Source organism: Nomascus leucogenys, chromosome 9 (assembly GCF_006542625.1).
Source record: "Nomascus leucogenys isolate Asia chromosome 9, Asia_NLE_v1, whole genome shotgun sequence".
Taxonomy (NCBI): Eukaryota; Metazoa; Chordata; class Mammalia; order Primates; family Hylobatidae; genus Nomascus; species Nomascus leucogenys.
This window is the reverse complement of record NC_044389.1, coordinates 64,870,750-64,892,302: the sequence shown is the minus strand read 5'-3', so window position 1 is coordinate 64,892,302 and position 21,553 is coordinate 64,870,750. Positions and strand designations below refer to the sequence as shown.

The following is a 21,553-nucleotide window of genomic DNA, read 5'->3' as shown; positions in this document are numbered from 1 at the left end:
GACCTCAGACTTACAGCTGCAAGGAGCTAGATTCTCCCAGCAACCTGAAAGAGTTTGGAAGTGGCTTCTTCCCAGCAACTCTAGGTAAGAGGCCAGCCTGGTTGGTTTTAGTCTTGGTTTTAGCCTTGTGAGACTCTAGGCACAGAACCCACATGAACCCACCAGACTTCTAATCTACAGAACTATGAGATAATAAATGGGCATTGTTCTAAGCTGCTAAATTGGGGTAATTTGTTATGATAGCAATAGAAAACTAATATATACTGTATGTGGTAGGTACCTTTATTATTAAACCCATTTTGCAGATGAGAAAACTGAAGTACAGAGAAGCAAAGTCACTTTTCTAAGTTTCACATTATGTCTTAGGCAATTTTGTGCTGCTATAATAGAATACCACAGACTAATTTATAAAAACAGACATTTATTTCTTACATTTCTAGAGGCTGGGAAGTCCAAGATCAAGGCTGGCATCTAATGAAGACTGCTGTGTACTTCCAAGATGGTGCCTTGAATGCTATATCCTCTGGAGGGGAAAAATGCTGCTGCGTCCTTACGTGGCAGAAGACAGGACAAGAGGGGTGAACTCCCTTCATCAAGCCATGTTATAAGGGCACCAATCTCATTAATGAGGGTGGAGCCCCCATAAATCAATCACTTCCCAAAGGCCACAGCTCCAATACTGTTGCATTGGGGATTACATTTCAACATGCAATTTGGAGGGGATGAAAACGTTCAATTAATAGCAGTATCAGAAACGGGATTTAAATGGAGGTAGTCTGCCCCCAGAGCCCATGTTCACCCTAGTGACATGGTGACTGAGACATTCATAGATACTCGTTACATATTAGTTCTCTTTCCTTTTTAGTATAGCCCAGGGGTACCTTGCTGCCATATTTCTTGATCTCACTGCTGGGGGTTAGCTGGTGGTGTGGCAGGGTTCTGGAAAACACAGAATAAAAATAACATGCTTGGAGCATTAGTTTTAGTCATGGGGGTAGGTCTTTTTGTTTTATAACGAACCTGAATATTTTGCAGGTTAGAATGCACAAGATAAAACCAGATAGAAAAAGTTTGAGAAGCACTGAGATGATGTATTCAAATGAATTTAACATCTTTCCTTCCTCTTTTATCCCTTAAATTCACAGTGAATTTGTTGCACCAGCTAGAATTCTGGAATGGCAATTAAGGAAATTGGGACCAGCTATTCATCACCATCTATCCTCTATTCATCCCGTCCAATGAGTATTTATAGGGTGTCTACTCCATGTCCTGCGTGTCACTGATACAGTGTGACTTGAAGTAATGAAAACTTTTCCAGTTCTGTTTCCTTGCATAGCAAATCAGGTGATTTGACACAACTTTCTCTAGGGTCGTGTCTGTCACCAAATCTAGTGTTTTCCCAGTCCTTGAAAGTTTATGTCAGCATTTTTTTTTTACATAGTAGGGCCATGTTTCTCAAAGTAGAGCCTGGATACCATCTACATCGGAATCTTCTGAGATGGTCCAGCACCAGAATCAGAATCACTGTTTCAGAAACATGGGTTGGGGGCCCAGGACCTCTCATTTTAAACAAGCTCTATAGGTCAGGTCATTCTTATGCACGTTAAAGCTTGAGATGTACAGCTATGGGGGTGCAGAATAAATACACAATATAGGCCTGGTCCTAAAAGTCTTTTTTAATGAAAAGACATTAGCTGGGTGTGGTGGGGGGCGCCTGTAATACCACCTACTCGGAAGGCTGAGGCAGGAGAATCGCTTGAACCCGGGAGGCGGAGGTTGCAGTGAGCCGAGATCGCACCACTGCACTCCAGCCCGGGCAACAGTACGAGACTCCGTCTCAAAAAAAAAAAAAAAAAAAAAAGTAGAAGAAAAACAGGGCTATCAGGACCATACCTGTTTCAGTCTCCATGCCGCTCCTTGGCTCTCCGGCCGGAGCCAAGGACAGGGAGGGAGCTGTGATCATGGAGCGTATCCGGCCCAGGCCCTAGTGCCTACAGCCACCTTTCCTCTTTGGGGGCTTACCTGGGTCTGCCCCATTCACTGGTTTGGGATAACGTGAGAACAGGAGGGGGAGTTCCTCCTCCGAGGCTAAGGGAGCCTTTTCCCTTTCCCAAAGGAAGGGTGGGGCGGCGCCGGCCGGTGCCAGAGCTCCTGCGGGCCGCTGGCATCTGGCAGCAGCGACTCTCCCGGGTCAGTCAGCAGAGCGAGGCGGCCGCCTTTCCACCTCCGTGAGTGCTGCCGAGGGGAAAACTGGGGAAATGGGTCAGCCCGGCGGCTCCCATCCACAGACCCTCCCCCGCCCCGGCCGCCCGCTCTCCCGCGGAGCTTAAGGCGTCTGCTCCCGCCCGGCGGTGTTGCCTGAGCGGCCCTGCCCAGGTGTGGGTCGGGCCGGTGTCTGCGCCAAGGCGCTGCGCCCGCCGGCTGCCCTTGTTCACGCGCGGCGCCCATCCTGCGGCGCCGTTGGCCCTCCCGCCACCCCCTTGGCGGGGCCCTTCCCTTTACTGTGGTAATAGTGACATTCAGCGGGAAAGGCTAGCGCGGCGACGGCGCCCCGGCTCCCGCAGAGCGGAGGCTCAGGCCGCGGACTGGGCTGCGCGCACTCGCACCGCTGGACGCCGGGGGGCGGGCGGCCGCCGCGCTCTCCCCGCCCGGCCCGGCCCCTCCGCCGCAGCCGCGGAGCAGCCCCTGAGCCACGGCCCCGGCTGGCGGGCGGGCTGCGGGCAGGATCCTGGCGCTCGGGCTCTGGCAAGGGGAAAGGACAGAAGCGGCGCATCGACTGCCTCACCGCTTGTATATGGCAAAGTTTCTCGCCGAGCTCCTGGGCTGCACGTTGCCGAGCAAGGGCGCCTCTCCCATGTTTGAGGTAGGTGGAGGGTGTATCCCCTCAGGGACCCCTGGCGGGCCCGGGGGTCTCCGCAAGTTGACACGTGTGCAGGCTCACCTGCCTGGTTTCCACCTGGCCATTGGGCGGGACGGGGCACGGGAGGAGGGCTAGGCGGAGACCTGGAGCTCTGGAGACGGGTTTCTCACTTCGGACCTCAGTGAATCTTTTTTGGGTTTTTTTCTACTCCCCAGTTGCTCTTTACCTAAAATGTCAGGGATGTCTAAAAATGAGCAATATCCTGCAGTCCTCTTTGCTGCCTACTTTGTTTTTTTCTTTTAGTCTGAAAACAACAGAAAAATCTTCCGGTCAAAAGGTTTCCACCTTCTTACCTCCTCCAACTGCTTCCCTCCCCCAATCTCCATCCAGCACAGGGCAAACTCCATTAAAGTTAACTTGTGTCTTCTGTGAATGAGATAACACTGGGGATGAGGAGGGTTAAGAAGGGCTTTGCCAAATCAGGTGAACAAATAGCAACTCCTAAGACAGGTTCATCTAATTGCTCACACCTGCCTGCGGTGGCAATGCTGCTGCTGTGAGGCATCTCCGCACGGAGTCATTTAGGAGACGGCTGGCTGGCTGGCTTTCCTATACTGACCACTTAGTAGGGAGAGTTTTATACTGTACAACCCTTCCCAGCCCTCCTTATCTCTACAGTAAGAACAGAGAGTGTTCTCTGCCTCTCTACCCTGCCCTCCCTCAAGAGACTGCCTAACACACCGTCCTGACCGAGAGTGCTGAGGCGTTGGCCAGGTTAACCAGTGCCGCAGTCTGCGTTGCACTGCGCTCCTCTGTCAGTCATAGTCACTGTAGCCTGATGACTTTCCCGGCCAGCCACTCCAGGAGCTGCCCCAGCCTTCCCTGTCTGCAGTTTCTTGACTGGCCAGAGAAACACAACTTGGTCTCTTCGCCGGTGAACGCAGGAGTTTGCTTGTCCTTCAGCAAGGCACCTCTTCTGGTTCCAGAATCTTAATGTGTTCTCTGGCTGCTGGTGAGTCTCTTCTCACCTTTGGCACCTGTAGCCGTTCTTACCTTCTGAGATTTTATGGTCACATACCTTAGATTTTGAAGCTCAAATTACCCAACCCATAACCTCTGCTGTGTGACAAAATGGCCTTTAAGCAGGGAGATCCCAATAGTAGGTGATAAGGAGGAGCTGGGGAAACAAGAGTGGGGTGGGAGAAGCCAGGCTGAAAGGCCTGGGCAGTTGGTAGCCTGAAACCTACAAAATAATGAAGAGCCTGGAAAAGTTAAGTTTTCCAGACCTGCAGTGAAAATTAGCTGTCACCTTTAGCATGCAACATCACTGCCCATTTGCTGCTCTGTGAAGTGTTATGTAGCATTTGGGGGTCACTCGGGAGACCTGAGATGCTCTTTTAAGTTGCTTTTCTCTTTGGCTTTCTCTTCACTTGTGTTTGGATTTTTGTTCTTAAATCACCAAATGTGCCAAGCGATTTTGGTTGTGTATACTGCCTCTTTTATCCTCCAGCCAATAGATGCCCCATCTTGATTTTTCAGAATGATTGGCTCCCAGTCATTCCAGAGAGGAGGCAGCCTATTAAAAACTAGCCATAGACATATTTAGACAATTACAAAAAATGAGTGGCTGTTTTGTGTTTGAAGAGTTCCCAGGAAAGGGAATTCCCTCGGTCCTTGGTCGTGCCTCATGTCTTGCTCTGTGTTATTTTCCACCCATCTAGAGGTAGGAGCTACTTGAAGCATATGCCCACTCTGTCTTTCTACAAAGGATTGATTCAGTGTTGGCTGACTTGACCTAACACGTCCCACCTACGTGTCATTCCTAATCAGTGTTGCTGGACAAACTAAGTAATCTTCCCTTTCCTACCTTTGGGGAAAAGCAGTGCCCAAAGATGAACTGAATTAGGAATGTGCTTTGAGGATGCTTGCTTCTCAGGCAATAGCCCCTTCAACACACTCTTGCTCAAAAATGAAGAGGCAGTCGTTTGGGAAGGAGGGAGAGAGAAATGTGTAAGAAAGATATTCTTAAACCTTTCTAAATATTCATTTCCAAAAGTGAAAGTGCTAGGACACTTGAGAAAAATTTAGGCAGCTTTTTATTTTCATCAAATGCTCCAATTCTAACTTTGGTTACCTTTAATTTCAGAGAGATCAGGAGAAGAGATGGATGTTTTTCTAATGAATGGCCTTTCGTTTCATTTTGGTTAGAATGTGGACAATAATGTAGTTTCTTCCCACTCAGGCCACTTTGGTTTGCACAGAGGATATTCTCCCTGAGGACCGAATCTGGGACCTCTTGTGTATTTGCAGTTGTCTGACAAGAGGAGTGAGTGACAGGTTATAGAGAAAACAGGGTCAAAAATGTCACTGTCATTGAAAAACAGCTCCAGTGTGTGCCCTGCTGCACCATCTTCATAGGCTAGGGACAGAGTGTGTACACTGGAAACACAAAGTGTCTTAATGATCATTTTGGATCATTAAGAATAATAGATATTTGGAATAATGATTATGCAACACCCAGGCGGAGCACCTAGAGAGAGAGTGGGCTTGCTGTGTATTCTGATGTCCAGAAACATAAGACAGAAGCATGCAGGCAGGTGGTTTCAGACCTAGCAGTTCCCTGTGTGCTCGAATGGATGGATACATGTCTGGCCCTGGCATCCACTCCTCCCTCATGGAGCTCTTAAATATTATGAACCTGCCCCCCACCTCCAGCCCCAGTCTTTCTTTTCATGGTGCCTTAGTAGCTTTTGGCATGGCAGTCAGTGATGGGGTTTGAGTTCCGGGACAGGAAGTGGTGGGAAAATAATATAGTCAGAGGCTGTTGCTTTTTTATCTTTTGTGCCTCTCTTCCCCCAATCCACAAGTCTGCATTTTTAAATCCCTGTCATTTTTCATCATCTTACCTGGTGGTACACCTTTAAGAAGACAAATTCATTGGGCTGAACACTAGAAAAGGGATGTTCAATTCTATGCCACCATTCATGGATGTGGTCTCCAGAATTGACAAATCTCATGTATACTGTATGTGTTTTTGCGTGGTTTTCTATCTCCACTTGTACCGCTGCCTAACTGTGACAATACATAATAATTATCAGTTATTGCCTACTCTGGGCCAGACATTGTTCTGAAGGCATACTACACATGATCGCAGCTATCCTTCACATAGTCTTATGATATAAGTGTTAACAACCATGTGTTACAGATGAGAAGATTAGGGTTTAGAGGGCTTAAGTAGTTTGCTGAAGATCATTCTGGTAATGTATGCTAGAGAGAGGATGCATACACAAGTCTGTTTTATCTCAAAGTTCACTTACCTTCTCCACCTATAGTTACTTGGTATTCTGGAGTTTGTTTTGTTTTGCTTTTTGTTTCACATTTTTTTCTACCTTTTGGTTTTTAGCTTCATTCTTAGATATATTCTTTTTGGAAGAAGGAAAGATAATCCCTCATTCTCTCACTGCTCTCACTATGTTACCATTGGGATGTGTATTAGTCAGTTTTCACACTGCCATAAAGAAATTAATTACCCAAGACTGAGTAATTAATTTAAAAAAAGGGCTTAATTGACTCACAGTTCTGCATGGTTTGGGAGGCCTCAGGAAACTTACAATCATGGCAGAATGTGAAGGAGAAGCAGGTACCTTCTTCAAAAGGCAGCACGAAGGAGAGAGACAGGGGAAAGAGCCCCTTATAAAACTATCAGATCTTGTGAGAACTCACTATTGTGAGAACTCACTGTCATGAGAACAGCATGGGGGAAACCACCCCCATGATCCAATCACCTCCCACCAGGAACCTCCCTCGACATGTGGAGATTACCAATTGAGATGAGATTTGAGTGGGGACACAGAGCCAAATATATCAGGATGGCATAAATGTCTTATTCCCAGAGATATTTATTCAAAGGCTGATTGAACTTGAAGTTGTTAAGGGCAGATTCAAGTTCAATTGCCATGACCATTTACAGATAGTTTCTACTTATTGAGCATTTCTGTATATCAGCTTGTTTTATCACCCCAATAATGCTATGAGGTAAGTGGTATTGTGATCCCTGTTTTGGAGATGAAGAAGCCAAGGCCCAAAGTGATTACATGAATTGTCCAAGGTCACTCACCTACTAAGTGTCTGAAGTGTAAGGTAAATCCTGGATTCTGGTGCCACAGTGCTTTGCCAGCCATCTGTATTGACTTACCTAGTTTTGTAGCCTCTGATTTTTCATCTCATCCCCTCTATCTTTTGTACTATTACCAAAATCATCTTTCTAAAAGCTGAACTCAACATGGTGTCCATTTACTTCCCAAAAATACTTAAAAAAAATTTTTTTTAAGTCTGGTATGGTGGCTCATGCCTGCAATTCTAGTATTTTGGGAGGACAAGGCAGGAAGAGTGCTTGAGGCCAGAAGTTTCAGGCCAGCCTGGGCAACATAGTGAGACCTTGTCTCTACAAAAAAAAAAAAAAAAAAAAAAAAGGCATAGTGGCATGTGCCTGTAGTCCTAGCTACTTGGGAGACCAAGGCAGGAAGATCGCTTGACCCAGGAGTTCTCGAGATTTCAGTGAGCTGTGATAGTGTCACTGTACTGCACTTCAGCCTGGTGATATAGTGAGACCCCGCCTCTAAAAAACCCAGTTTTTTTTTAGTTTTATTTATTTATTTATTCCTTTAGAGATGGGATCCAGCTATGTTGTTCAGGCTGGACTTAACCCCCTGGACTCGAGGGTTCCTCAAGCCTCAGTCTTTAGAGTAGCTGGGACTACAGACATGCACCACCACACCAGCTATTTACGCCAGTTCCATTAGTGGTTCACCATATATGCAGATTCAACAGGGCAGACTTCCTCCACAGTGTGGTCACTGCCTGGTTAACTTGCCTCATCTTTCCTTCCTACTACTATATTTCTAATATTCCAGCAACTTTACTCCCATTTCTTGATTATGTTCTCTTACCTCCAAGCTGTTACTCTGCCCAGAATATTCTTCCTGTAATAGTCACCTATTGAAGTTGTATCTTCCTTCGAGGTTCAGCTCAAATCTCACTTCCAGATCCACCCATCTTGAATAATATCCAGGCTCTACCAGAGGCCCACTGAATATTATGTGTGTGTGTGTTTTTTCTGAGACCTTGGACAACTTCCTCTTTGAACTTCTCTATGCTCGTTACGTCTTCAATAGGGATAACAGTAGTGCTTAATTCAGGGTGGTGAGTGTTAAGAGAGTTAATGCCTGTAAAACACTTAGAATAGTGGTCAATACATGTTAATTTTTGAGACTGTTGCATGTGTCTGTGTCCTCTTCAGTGTCAGGAACCATGTATTTCTTAATTCTCTAGTACTTGGCTTGTATTTTGCATGCAATTTTGCATCAAATAAATGTCTGATGGATCACATTGATTTTTCTAACCCTCAACATTCATGATTTTCTTTGCCTTTACATATTTATGGTTTATCTGAAATCCAGATTTAACTGGGTACCTTGTATTTTTATTTGCTAAATCTGGTGACCTCGTCTTACCTTCTCCCTCTTTCCTCCAGAATCCTGCTCCTAGAGTCCAATCCCACTTACCTGTGTAGTCCTTGTTCCCACCCTTCTCTCCTTATAGCTCCTACTCTACCCAAGATCCTGTCCCAAGCCAAGGGAGCCACCAATAGGCAGTTGCAGCTGGGTCAACTGTCTCTCCCCACTGCCTCACTAGCATGGAAATGCAGGAGTGAGCAAGCTTCCTATTGCAGTGTCAGGGCTGTGACTGAGAAATGTATAACTAGCATTCTATTTATTCATGCTTAATGTTTTCACCAATTCATTCAGTCATTCATTTATTCAACAAATCTTAAATACTGTCTTGGTGCTAGGCACCCTATGGAAGCCTTGTTAAGAGACATTCAAACTGTTTTGACTGTGACTCATGGTAAGAAATATATTTTACATTGCAGTCCTGGATGCATACAGCTATTTACACCTATTACAGTGAAATTAAGTTTTCAGAATAATACTTTTCCTTATGCCATGGGATATCCTCTGATCTTTGCAGTTTTATTCTTTCCTTTTCATTCTATTAAAAAATAAACTGGTAAAGACCCACTAAATTGATTTCATGGGTTATGACCCACAATTTGAAAAGCACTGCTATATAGGATAGTAAGATTCTATTTTTACAAAACAATTTGTGTTACCCCATTATCTCAGTATTATATTTATACATTATTACACTATACATTGGGAGATTCTTGTTGTCTATCTTGGGAAACCAGTTAACATGTAATAACATTATTTTTTGGGGGAGAAAATGTATTCAGAGTTTCAAACTACTAACTTGCCAAACAACATTTGATAAATATCCTGCCTCTAAATTAGGAGGCATTTGGGTAAAAGATTTGGCATGTTACCCAAACATATTTTATTGTATGGTTTTTTATTTAAACAATGTGCCTGAATTTCAGTGATTTCTCTCTTAGCACCCACTAATGACAAACGTGCTCCACTGGTTGGATTGATTTCCAGGGCTACATTTTATAAATCTTCCCATTTTTATATTTCAGTTAACTCCATCTCTTCTCTCCTTAAAATGGTTATATTTTCAAGCAGTTTTTTTTCTTTCTAATTTGCCTGTTAAAGACCTTAATTTTGCCCATTACAATTGAATAGCTGAGCTCCTTTGTCTGTTTACGTGAATCTTATACACTCTCATCCACTTGGTTATTCCGATGGGCTTCAAGCATCTAGAGGATGAACCATGTGATCAGGCTGTTTTGAAAGCAAATAACTTGGACAAGTATGACTGTAACTTCTCTGATTGGATGCTGGTGGGTGATCATAAGAGAGAAGTTTACTTCGAGAATAATAGCTCCTATTGCCACAGCTGGGCTTTCTGTGAGGGTCATTTGAATTTTAAGCTAATGGGTACTGGGTTTGTCTTGTAAATTCACAATTCAGTTTGTTTGAGGGCCAATTGGATTGCTCTACCACATCTGAGCCAGTGTATACTCAGGGGCAACGTTACTTACCTTTTGTGTTAGCTGCTTTTAAACGCCACATGTGGTCCCAAATGCTTGCATTTCATTTATAAGAATATTTGGTCCCATTATGATTACATCTGTCTAATGGCTTCTTGCTGAGAAACGTTTACATGATTTTTTTTTTCTTTTTGTATTTTGATAAGGAAAGGCTGGTGTTTCAAATCTGTCAAAGAGCCAGTGCTGGCAGCATGTCATAGGGAGCAGGGATAGGAGTTTAATTCTTTGATGTATTTCCTTTTGCTTAGTTCTTTTCAGTTTATAATGGTGTTCTTGTATATTATGAATTTCTTTACTTTGTACATCTTTGATAAAATACAGTAGGACCAGTAGTGACATTTACATTAGGAAAGTTATACCTACCTAGAGTTGCCTATTCAGGTAGCCCATAAATACAGTGGCAACTTTTATTTATCTGAATTTGTGATGAGTAGGAGCTGTGCTTTCTACCCTTCGAGATTCTTAAATGTAGTCTAGGCTTCGTTCTCCAAATACCTATAATATATTAAGAGTATCCTATGATCCTTTCAAGCCTCTACATTTTCAAACCAAAATGGAAGCCATATTTTCCTCCTGGCATCCACCTGAAGCCCACTTCTCCTTTCTAACTCCATTGTCGGCCAAAAGTGCCCATTTTCTTTTTACCTTGAGTAGCACTTTAATGCCATCTTTGCTTTTTCTTCCTTTTCCTCTATGGACAATCTGTCAGTGACTCCTGCAGATTCTTTCTTGGATTTATACCTTTCTTTTTATCCATATCACTCTTCATGCACTGATCTGACAAACATTTATCGAATGTCTGCTATGACCTAGGAGCAGTAGGGCCCGGAGAGGATTTCACAATAAGCGACTAATTGTTTTTCTTTCCTCAAGTCTCACTTCTCTCCACTCTTCCTGAATAAACTGCTGCTATACCACAATGCCTTTTCATTATCACTTTCCTATACAAGAGTCTACATGACTTTCTATTTCCAAAGGGTCAAGTCCCTAAATTCTGCCTAGATTATTTCTAATGTGTTCTAGTAAATGTCTCACCCTGCCTAGCCAACTTTATTCCTTGCCATTGATTTTCTTCAAGGATCCTCACATGTTCAAAAACAAATTCTTGCCTTTGTTTATGCTATTTGTCAATCCTCTAACAGTGACCTATGTCCATTCTTTCCGCTCTTCCTAACAGAACCCTACCTAATCTTTAGGGCCATATCAAAGAGCCAGCCCTCCTTGAAGCATTCCCCAATACAGCAAAGCAGCTCAGAACATGCAGGCTGAGGAACACATACTTGGTTTCCAATCCTGGTTCCTCCACTTCTTAGCTATGTGGCCTTAATAAAGTAAGTTACTTCTTGGTGCCTCAGTTTTACTTTTTGTACAATAATAATAATAATAGCTACTTCATTGGGTTGTCATAATAATTAAATAAGGTAGCTCAAATAAAATACTTAGCATAGTGTCTGGAATATAGTAATGAATAAATAATATGTATAATAATAATTATTATAAAATTTCCCCTTGACCCCAAACTCTGAGTTATCCCTCTTCTTTGACTATGTAAGAACATACCTTATACTTTTCTGAATGTTCTGCACTGCTGAGCAAAACATAGGTGCTAAATGAATGCTTATGAATTTTGAAAACATTCCATGTGCTGCTTTAGCAGAATCTGGGAACCAGTTTATTTCTGGATATATTTAATTATATTTCATGAAAATGTGACAGCCACTGTCCTTTAGTGATCCCATCTCGGGTCTATGGGATGTGTATTAAAGCTAACTTAGGCAGCAGTTGTGCAAATGATGATAATATACTTTTATATACAACTGTGGCAGGAACAGTACTTGAAAAATATGCCAATTATAAATGCCATTTAAATGAAATTCAACCACAGATTGCAATATAATTAAATATAGAGTATTTTTTATTTTTCAATTGGGTTGCAAACATGTATCCTCAATATAGGTCAAGTGAAGCAAATCCATGCCATAAGTCAAGATTTTATTAATCAGACTTTATTTTCCATGCCGTTGGTGGAGCATTCTGGCTGGAAGTCAGGTTAGATTGCTCCAAAAGTAATTTACTCCAAAGAACACTTACCCAGTGGGCTTCCTTATTATATTTCCAGTGGGAAAGTAATGATGCCCTATTTCTCTGGAAGCTCTGTTGGGTGCCTGGAAACATGGGAATTTACTTTCATGGAGAGTATTTAAATTTGACTGGAAGTCAAGTGAGTGTACCTACAGGGAGGCACAAAGGGCCGAAAACTAAAGAGCGACAGTGTTACCAATTGCAAAGAACCTGCATAGAGAGTCCTAAGACCTGGATTCTGAGTCTAGACCATCTCCTCACTGGTTGTAAGCTATTGGAGAAAATCTCCTTACCTCTCTAGTGTCAATTTTCGTAGCTCGAAAATGAAAGTATCAATATTCGATTTGCTTCACTCACAGAAATGATGTGTGGCTCTAGTGTGGTAATAAACGTGAAAGTCCTTTATAAAATTTCAAGCATTATACAAATGTGAATTGTCGTTACTGATACTGTAATGATGAGAGCAGAAAGATAAGGTGTATACTTGGCATCCTGGGCATGCAGGAGCCTGCTGGGGAATGGACTGTTAGGGGTGGTATAAATGGTGAAGAATAGAAATGCTTCTATTTGAAGGGTAGAAAAGGAAAGACAAAGCAGTCAGAATCTTCAACTAGAGCTCAAGGTTTATGAATCCAATGCTTAGATCACCAAATAGGCCTCTCATCTTTCTTTGAAAGACGTCTTGGAGTGCTTAGGAACTTTGGTGACAGCCTGAATTTCAGGCAGCCTTAAGATCCTGTGGTTTTATTTTATGGAGATTTCTTTCCCAGAATTATGTTATTCTGTTTAGAATATGACTATGAAGGGATATGGTGGGAATTAATCTGATCATGATCGAGACCTCAGGGGAAGACTGCCGGCTTCAATGGGTTCCTAATGGTCATTGGAGTTTACATTTTGCCTTGGGCATAGTCTAATTCTTCTAGAGAAAGTCCTTGATTTATTTTTAGTTTCTCACCATGTCCAGTATATTTTACCTTACACAGTGCATCCTGCCCTGGGGGAGCCCTGTGGAGGATACAAAGTAGGATAAGGTTAGCCCAGCCTCAAGCTCACAGACAGATGGGGAAGAGTGACTGCTTGAGTGATTCATCCTCCTTTTATATGTAGGGCCCCACAATGGCTGTAACCACTCAGGCAAGTGACAGGTTCATATATGTCTCACTTTTTCCCTAAGAGTCGTCATATTTAGCTTTTGTGAACCTGGGTTAGGCATAGACATGTCTGGGATTTAATTTCCTCTCTGTAAAGTTGATGTTTTAATAGATCCTACCTTATAAGGTGGTAAGGTAGCGTATGTAATGCACTTAGCTCAGTGTCTGTGACATAGTTATTCATAACAGCAATAATAATTTGTCTACTAAACTATTCCTTCAGCATCCCATGGTTTTAATTTTTAAAATTCTTAATAATTATCGAAATTGTGCTGTTTACTTGCAATTGGCAGAATTGTATTGTAGCCAGGGGGAAAAGAGGGAATAGAGAGTATAGAGAAAAGGAATAGTGAGCATTAAAAAAAAATCTGATGGATTGTTGGGCCAGAAATTCCATTTCATTCTTTGTTCTATGTTTAATGCCAACTTTGTTACTAGAACCGTGTTAAAACTTTTTTCTAAGAGTTCAAAATATTTCCACAGTTACCCTTTTATATATGACTACTGATCCCTAGAAGGAATAATAACACACTCGACATTCTCGAGGCAGTCCCTCTCTGGTAAATGAGAACTATCTCAAGGGTCAGTAAGTAGAAGTAACAGAGGCAATGTTCTCAGATGGTATTAAAAAAATTTCTCAGGGGTATATAATGCATTTATAATGGAGGCCCCCTTGCCATGTCAGAGCTGAGATTTGGCTATGTCCATTGTGTGACAACCTCTGGAATCTATTTGTAACCAGATAGATACATAGAGATTAAGGTACTTTCTGAGAACTCAACTTTAACTAGGTTTAAGAATGAAATTCTATCAACATAGGGGAGGAGAGATATCAGTGACAGAAGACCAATTGCAAGGAAGGGCTGCTGGGCTAGACCCGGAAAGAGAGACTGAGGGTCTAGGATTATAGATTGCAGAAACAGATAGTGGCTGGTGTTTGAACTCCCTCCTCTTTCCCTCTGTCCCCTGAACCAAGTGCCCTGTGCCAGGAAAAACAGCTTAACATATCATGATCCAAGCCACCCTGCTACAGTGCCCTTTCAGAGAGCAGAATCAGAGGAAAGAGCTTTTTCAATGCAAGGCAAGCACTGGTGGCCTGGGCAGAGTGGTCATGGGGAGTTTGCTGCAGGGGTAGTAGGGGTGCACAGCCCACCTGGAGCCAGCCTGGTCCAGTGGCCGCCTGGATTGGTTCAGGTGCTTACATGGCATAATTTCCCCAGAGGACACTTGCTGACACCAGAGGGAGGAAGGATCCTTGGAAGAGAATTTGATATTCTTAGGGTGGGAGTGGGTTTATGTGGCTAGCAATATTTGGGTGTAAGTGATAAGGTGACTTCCTTTGTAATCGTATTTGTGTACATAAAATGGGTCCATATAATCTTGTCAACTTCCTTCTTTCCTATTCCGTACTTGAATCAGTGATTCCCACAGGCTACAGGTCGATCTTTTGTGAAATTGAATCCCCCACTGATATGGTTTGGCTGTGTCCCCACCTAAGTCTTATCTTGAATTGTAGTTCCCATAATTCCCACGTGTCATGTGAGGGACCCAGTGGGAGGTAATTGAGTCCTGGAGGCAGTTACCTCCATGCTGTTCTCGTGATAGTGAGTGAGTTCTCATGAGATCTGATAGTTTTATAAGGGACTCCCCAGCCCTATACCCCAACCCCTGCTCATTCTTCTCCTTGTTGCTGCCATGTGAAGAAGGACTTGTTTGCTTCCCCTTCCACCATGATTGTAAGCTTCCTGAGGGTTCCCTAGCCGTCAGAACTGTGAGCCAATTAAACCTCTTTCCTTATAAATTACCCAGTCTCTGGTATGTCCTTATAGCAGCAGGAGAACAGAACACCCACCAAGCCATTTTTTTTTTCCCCAATGAGCTTACTTTTAATGTTCATTTTAACCACATTTTATATGTGTTAAAAAGTGTTGTTTATCTGTTAGGAGAAAGTGGGGTGGTATGGAGAGGTCAGTCACACATAGAGCCACGTGCAGACAGAAAGACGGACACACAGTGATTTGTGCCTGAAATGGCCATGATGATTAAACCACATCATGACCAGTAAAGTGACTCAAGAAATCTCACTGATTTTATTTACCAACTTCGCTCCAAACCTTAAAACGTGCTTTGGGTACCTGAGGCCAACCTCAGGATATTTCTCAGAGGTTAACAAATTGAACTTCCTTTCCTTTAGAAAGGGAGTTTCTCTTGTGCCTCCCTCCTGTCCTCCAGCTTGGGGAGTTCCTTCCTAAGAATCTGTGACATAGCTGTGTGCAACTTCATTTTTTTCCATCTTACTCTGCAAATAGAAACTGATTTCATTTTTTCTCATGTATAAAGATATAGTGCATTTCACAGGCCAGAAAGACATGATTGGAAAGCATCCAGCCAAGCCCTGGGGAACTCCCTAAAATTATCTTCTACCTTATGGACTGTCCAGATTGTTTGTATGTGTGACTGGGGAAGATGGGGGCGAGGAAGAGGGACTTGGGGAGGACAATTTTCTTGTGCCCAGATGCTGTGAGTATGTCAGATGGCTGGGTGAGCACTCCTGATGCCTCCTGTGATTTTAGGAGTCTATTTGCTTGGTGCCAGGTTTGCATGTCCAAGCAGCTGGGCAGACCCTCTGGGGTTCCTAGTTAATGCAACTCCTTCTCTCTGCATGTTGTGTGGACTTTCCTTACATGTGAATACTTCCTAGACAAATGAGGGGAGGACTTTTCTTGGCTTACCTTGGATTGTATCTTTGATTTGTAATTGCTGTGGGTTGGAGTGACTAAGAAAAATGCTCTCACTTTGTAGCATTGATGGACAATAAACAATAGTAATGGTTCTTTAGAATTTACCAAAGCACCTTATGTACATTATTTTACTAGAAACAGAAAAATTTCAGGGAGCTATTTTACCCTATTTAGAGATGGAGAACTAAAGAACAAGGAATTAAGAAATATTAGCTATTGGAAAAGAGCATGAATCTAAAATTGTCCAACCAGTTTTGCAGATAATTAATTTACCACCTTTTTCCATGTAAGCTTTCCTTCTTAATAGGGTAATGGTTATCAGGGATTCGGGTGTGAGCAGGAAATGGGGAGATTTAGGACAAAGGATACAAAATTGCAGGTATGTAGGGTAAGGAAGTCTAGGGATTGAGTGTAAAACAGGCCGTTGTAGTTAATAATGGCATTTTTGTGAAGAGAGTAGATTTTACATGCCCTTATCACACACACACACACACACCACACACACACACACACACACACACACGCACGGTGTCTATGTGAGATGATTGATATGTAAATTTGATTGACTGCAGTACATCCAAACATTATGTTGTTTACCTTAAATATATACAATAAAAAGATAGCACAAGAAAGTAATCATGAATTGAAATCATTAATATGAAATTTTTGAAAATCATGAATTATTACAAAAATGTAAGGTATCTATCTCAAATACAGCTTGGGACAATGCAGGGTGCACCTAAATGCCATAAAATGTTATTGTTATTTAAACAAAAAATTCCATCATTATTAAAGGGCCTTTACGTCTCTAGCCTTGCACATTTATATGAATACAAAGGGGAGCAGCTTTGATTATATGTTTCCAAAATCATTCCCAAGCCTTTTTTGTCTCACAACATTAGTACGAATCACACCTGTCATTTCTGACCATCCTCATCTCTTCCTTCAATTTCTTTATATCACTGGGTAAAGAGTACCCAAGCCATGAACTGTAGAGAATAGTTATATTTTTCTCTCTGGAAAAATCATTCCCAAGGTGCAGCTGGTTGGGGTGATGACCCAGGATTTTATGTTATGGAACCTTCTGTTCTGCTGACTGAGAGCATTGTCAGTGGTAGAGAATAATCAACACATTTCATGGCACAGTGCTTTGTAGATTTTGAAGTACTTTGACCAAATCTCTCTTAACAGCTTTTGACACATTATTATTCCCATTTGACAGATTTAGAAGCTGAGGTCCAGAGAGGTAAGGTGAATGTACTGACAACAACAGGCAGAAACTGATGGAGCTAGGACTTTAGCTCCAGGTCTTCTGTTCCCAAGTTCTTCCATTCTTTCTAGGGTAACCTGGGTGTTAACTGTGTGCTCTCACCAGTGTAAGGAGGCAGGCAAGACTCATATATATTAACCATCTCAGTGATGACTTTAACATCACCAAAGCAAAGAGGTGGCCCTTCCCACTTCCTGTTTCTAAGGCTGCCCTTTAGTGATTATCTTCTAGAGTTTAAATTTGAATCATTATTCTCACCTGATACTTACTATCTGCATGATCGTAGACAAGGTACTTAACATCTCTAAGCTTCAGTGTCTTCATCTGTAAGGTGAGGACAGTGGTTATTATGAAGATTTAATGAAGAAATATATGCAAAGTGTTAAGCACTATGCCTGGCATGTAATTAACATTAGATGTTACCTCTCCTCTTATTTTTCTTATTTTCTACTTCGTGATTGGGCTTGAATTACATTTTAGTCTGGTCCCTCCTTTATTAACTTTTTTGGAGGGCAGGTGTTGAGTGGACATGTGATGGGAGTGAGAAAGGCTTAGGAGAAGACACCTACTATATGCTTTTTCCTCAGCCCACATGGAAACCGAATTAGATTCCAGAGCACTTGCAGTGATAGAAGATTGGTTTGATTTTTTTTTGGGGGGGGGGGGTAAATAGACCAGTGTTTATTTTTCTTTGCGAAGTCTCTTAGCCACCACATACTGTACTATGCTGATTGTTCGTTAAACAAGTTTTTACTTAGTCCCAATTATGTGTTCCATATGTGTGCTTGGTGCTGTAAGGATTACAAATAGAACAAGATGTGGTCTCTGCCCCAAGTTTACTTGAGGAGGCTTGATTTCTAAGCACAAAAATAGAGTCCTATTCTGAGCTGAGGTGTGGTAGAAAACCACTATGTCTGTTCTAGGGTAAAGATTTCATGAGCTAACTCTTTTCCTAACATGCTTCGAAGTGCTGTGACACCACTTAAAATATTTCTTCAAAAGGAGTTCATTATAGAAGAAATAATGCTTTTCCAGACTCATGCTATAAATAGGCAGAATACATTATCGTTTGTATCTTGCTACTTTCTAAGATACAAATAATGATTAAAAATGGTAAAAATTGAGATTATGTCTGAGGTTGTATCTAGTTGTAAAACCTTTTTCAAATAATGCATCTTTATTGGATTTTCTGATTTCGTTTTGTAGCGCCTTAGGCAAATTACTTTCCTCATATATAAAATGCTCTAAATGAAAATATCTCACTGCACTGTGCTGCAAATTAAATGAGATATGATGTGAAAACACTTAGCTTTCACTCAGTGCCTGGCGCGTGGTAGCAAATATTCAGTTAGCAATATTTTTCTTTCTAGATTGATGGATATGCTCCTTGTCTTTCCTAGAGGTTTAAATGAAACCTCCTTTTGAACTCCCATCTCCTGTTGTTCACTTTTATTCTGCTATCCCCTACAGCATTTTGATGTTGTTTACAGCTTGGCATGGCTCTTCATGCATAGCCCATCAAAGAGTTAATAATGCTGTGCTCCAACATTCCTGGGTTGCTGGAGCTACTTAATCAGAGAAATCATTATAGCTCATTTGGTGCAACCCATTGATGTCCAAAGCAACTAATTAGAGAGAGTGCATAGAAAATCAATCTTTACTATAACACTGACATTTCTTCCAACTTAAGCAATTGGTTTGCTTACATTCTTTGTGCAAACCTGTAGAGATTTAAAATTATCCCAGATGACTACATTAGAGGGTTCTAATAGGCTCTTGGTGTTAGAATAAAGATTATTTGAACATTAAATACATAGTTAGAATTTGGAAGGGATCTAGCACATTACATGAGCTCACTGGACAAGTAGTTTGCACTCATGACATCATTAAAGAAGCTCTTTGAGAATCTAGCCCATTTATAAGTAGAGGGAAGAGGTGTGTGTTAGGTCTTTCCTTTACCCCTGCAGTTATTGACCTTCCCCATCACAAGTTCCAGGAAGCCAACCTGAGTGAAATACAGCAATAGAGTTCTCTTGGCCTCAGTTTCTAACTGGGTTTGGCCAATGAGGAGTGTTGCTGAGAGAGACTGGAGGCAGTGAAGATTGGGTGGGCAGACATTTGTTACCACTGCTCCCTACATGTGAGACCTCCTTGGGCTGACTGTGTCCCTCTACCTAAGATCACAGCTCCTGTAAGGTGGTCATCACCACACAGCCTGTCTCCAGTTTCCCGTCATTCTCCCTTCTCTTGCTACTTTAGGGTTGGTAATTGGGCATGTTACTTGCCTCAAAATATTGCACAATGCCTTGTGGTTTTCCTACGTCTTTTCTACATCTTTGTAAATAGTCAAAATTTTATTGAATTTTCCTTGTCACCTTTTTTGAATATGACATGTATTTCCTACTAGAACCCTGAATGATAGAGGAACAGTAGCAGCTTCTGCTTGAAAGATAAAAGTGACCATCTGAATGACTGGTTTGTAAACAATTCTGTCAATTCATTAAAATGCTGTGTGCTTCATTATACATGCATGTAAAAGTGGATAAATTCACAACATGAAATCACAAGAACGATATATAAAGATGTAACTTGTTTTGTTTGTAATTTGTAGTTAAATGAAAAGTGATTTGGCTTGAATGAGGATATTATTAGAGCTTCCGTAAATGTCAGTCTTAAAACAGTACAGTGTGTACAGATGTGGTGGAACACAAAATGCATTGCGTCTCTACTTCTTAACTTGCAAGTGAGGAATTTGAATCCCCAAGAAGTTAGATCTCAGTTGCCCAAGGTCAGACAACTAGTGTATTGGTTCATTTGGGCTGCTAGCACAAAATACCATAAACTGAGCATTATAATTAACAAAAATTTATTTTTCCTAGCTCTGGAGGTTGTCCAAAATCAAGGTGCCAGGCAGATTCTGTGTGTCCTCACAGAAGCTGTCTTTCAATTTAACTTCACTTGATGGAAAAGGTAAGGAGACTCTCTTAGGCCTCTTATAAGAGCACAAATGCCACTCCTGAGAGCTCTGCATCCATGACCTAATCACCTCCCAAAGTCCCAATTTCTAACTCAATCACCTGGGGTTGAGGATTTTAACATATGAATTTCAGAAGGACTTAAATATTCAGACCATAGCAACTAGTGTGTGGCAAAGCTGGGTCTTAAATCTCATCTCATGATTCTAAAGCTAGTGGTTTTGGGTTTCGATTTATTTTTAAAGGGGAATTAAGTGCAAGTGAGGAATTTCAGTTTACAATAAATCACCTGTCATGTCAGCCAAACAAAACAATGTTATGATGACATTAGCACTGTTTTTAAATTTGTTTATTTGTAAGATAATATTTTGCTGCATAGAGCAGATTTTTGGTTTAGAAAATGTAACTTATACTTGTGCTGAGTGATAAATTATAAAAACATTTAGAAAAGAATCCCAGTTCCCAAATAGATTTTATTATTAAAAGAGTTTCCGGGGAACTGGTCTCCCTTCACTGTTTCATATCAGAAAAATATTTTATTTTCTATTGTGTATGTGGTATGTGAACCCTGAGAATTGGAGTGGTTTTTACACAGAAAGTGTCAGTGTTTCTGCCCTTAACATAGTAACAGCCTAATGCAAGGGAGATAGGGTAGCGATGATACGCAAATTGAAAAATAAACAGGGTAAAATTTTCTGCTTAAGGCAACTGTTAGGACCTACTAGATAACACCTTCAATTAAAGGGTAGGGCCCTGAAGTCGAGGGTAGAAACTTCCATTTTTTAAACAGACTCTTCTACCTCTTACATATGGGCAGGGAAAATGGTAATTGTTCAGTAAATATTTTACAAATAAATAAATGAAACCACAGTATGTGTTCTTTTAGTATTTCAGGAATAAGAAGGGGAGTTTGGGCTGGGTATGGTGGCTCATGTCTGTTATCTTAACACTTGAGAAGGCTAAGGTAGGAGGATTGCTTGAGTCCAGGAGTTTGAGACCACTCTGAGCAAGGTAGTGAGACCCTATCTCTACAAAAAAATAAATAGTAAAAAAAAAATTAGCTGGGTCTGGTGGTGCATGCCTGCAGTCCCAGCTACTCAGATGGCTGAGGTGATAGTATTGCTTGAGGCTGCAGTGAGCCACTGCACCACTGCACTGCAGCCTGGGCAACAGGGTGAGAGAGACCCTATGTCAAAAAAAAAAAAAAAGAAAGAAAGAAAGAAAAAGAAAGAAAGAAAGGAAGGAGGTTAGGTCTAATCTGTGTTTTATCCAGTTCATAGTTGCTAGGCTAGATGGCTTATGCATTGGGACTATTATTTTGCTATACATTGTGTGAGAGTGTAGTGGTAATTTTTTCTATTTCGGTTTGCATCTAGAAAACCCAACTGGATTATCAATTCAATATTAGCTCTTTAATAAATTAAGAAGTGAAACTGTTTAGGTAAATAAATCAATAACA

At 41.6% G+C, this 21,553-nt stretch overlaps 1 protein-coding gene across 1 annotated transcript in view; it reads left to right on the top strand.

Annotated features, from left to right (window-relative positions):
• Positions 1 to 2,803: 2,803 nt before the first annotated feature.
• RASGEF1B (RasGEF domain family member 1B) overlaps positions 2,804 to 21,553 on the top strand; it is a 625,168-nt gene continuing 606,418 nt past the window's right edge. Inside the window, exon 1 of the mRNA XM_030819061.1 lies at positions 2,804 to 2,863. Within this exon, the coding sequence (XP_030674921.1) occupies positions 2,855 to 2,863 (9 nt within the window). The 5' untranslated portion in view covers positions 2,804 to 2,854. The remainder of the gene's footprint in view (positions 2,864 to 21,553) is intronic.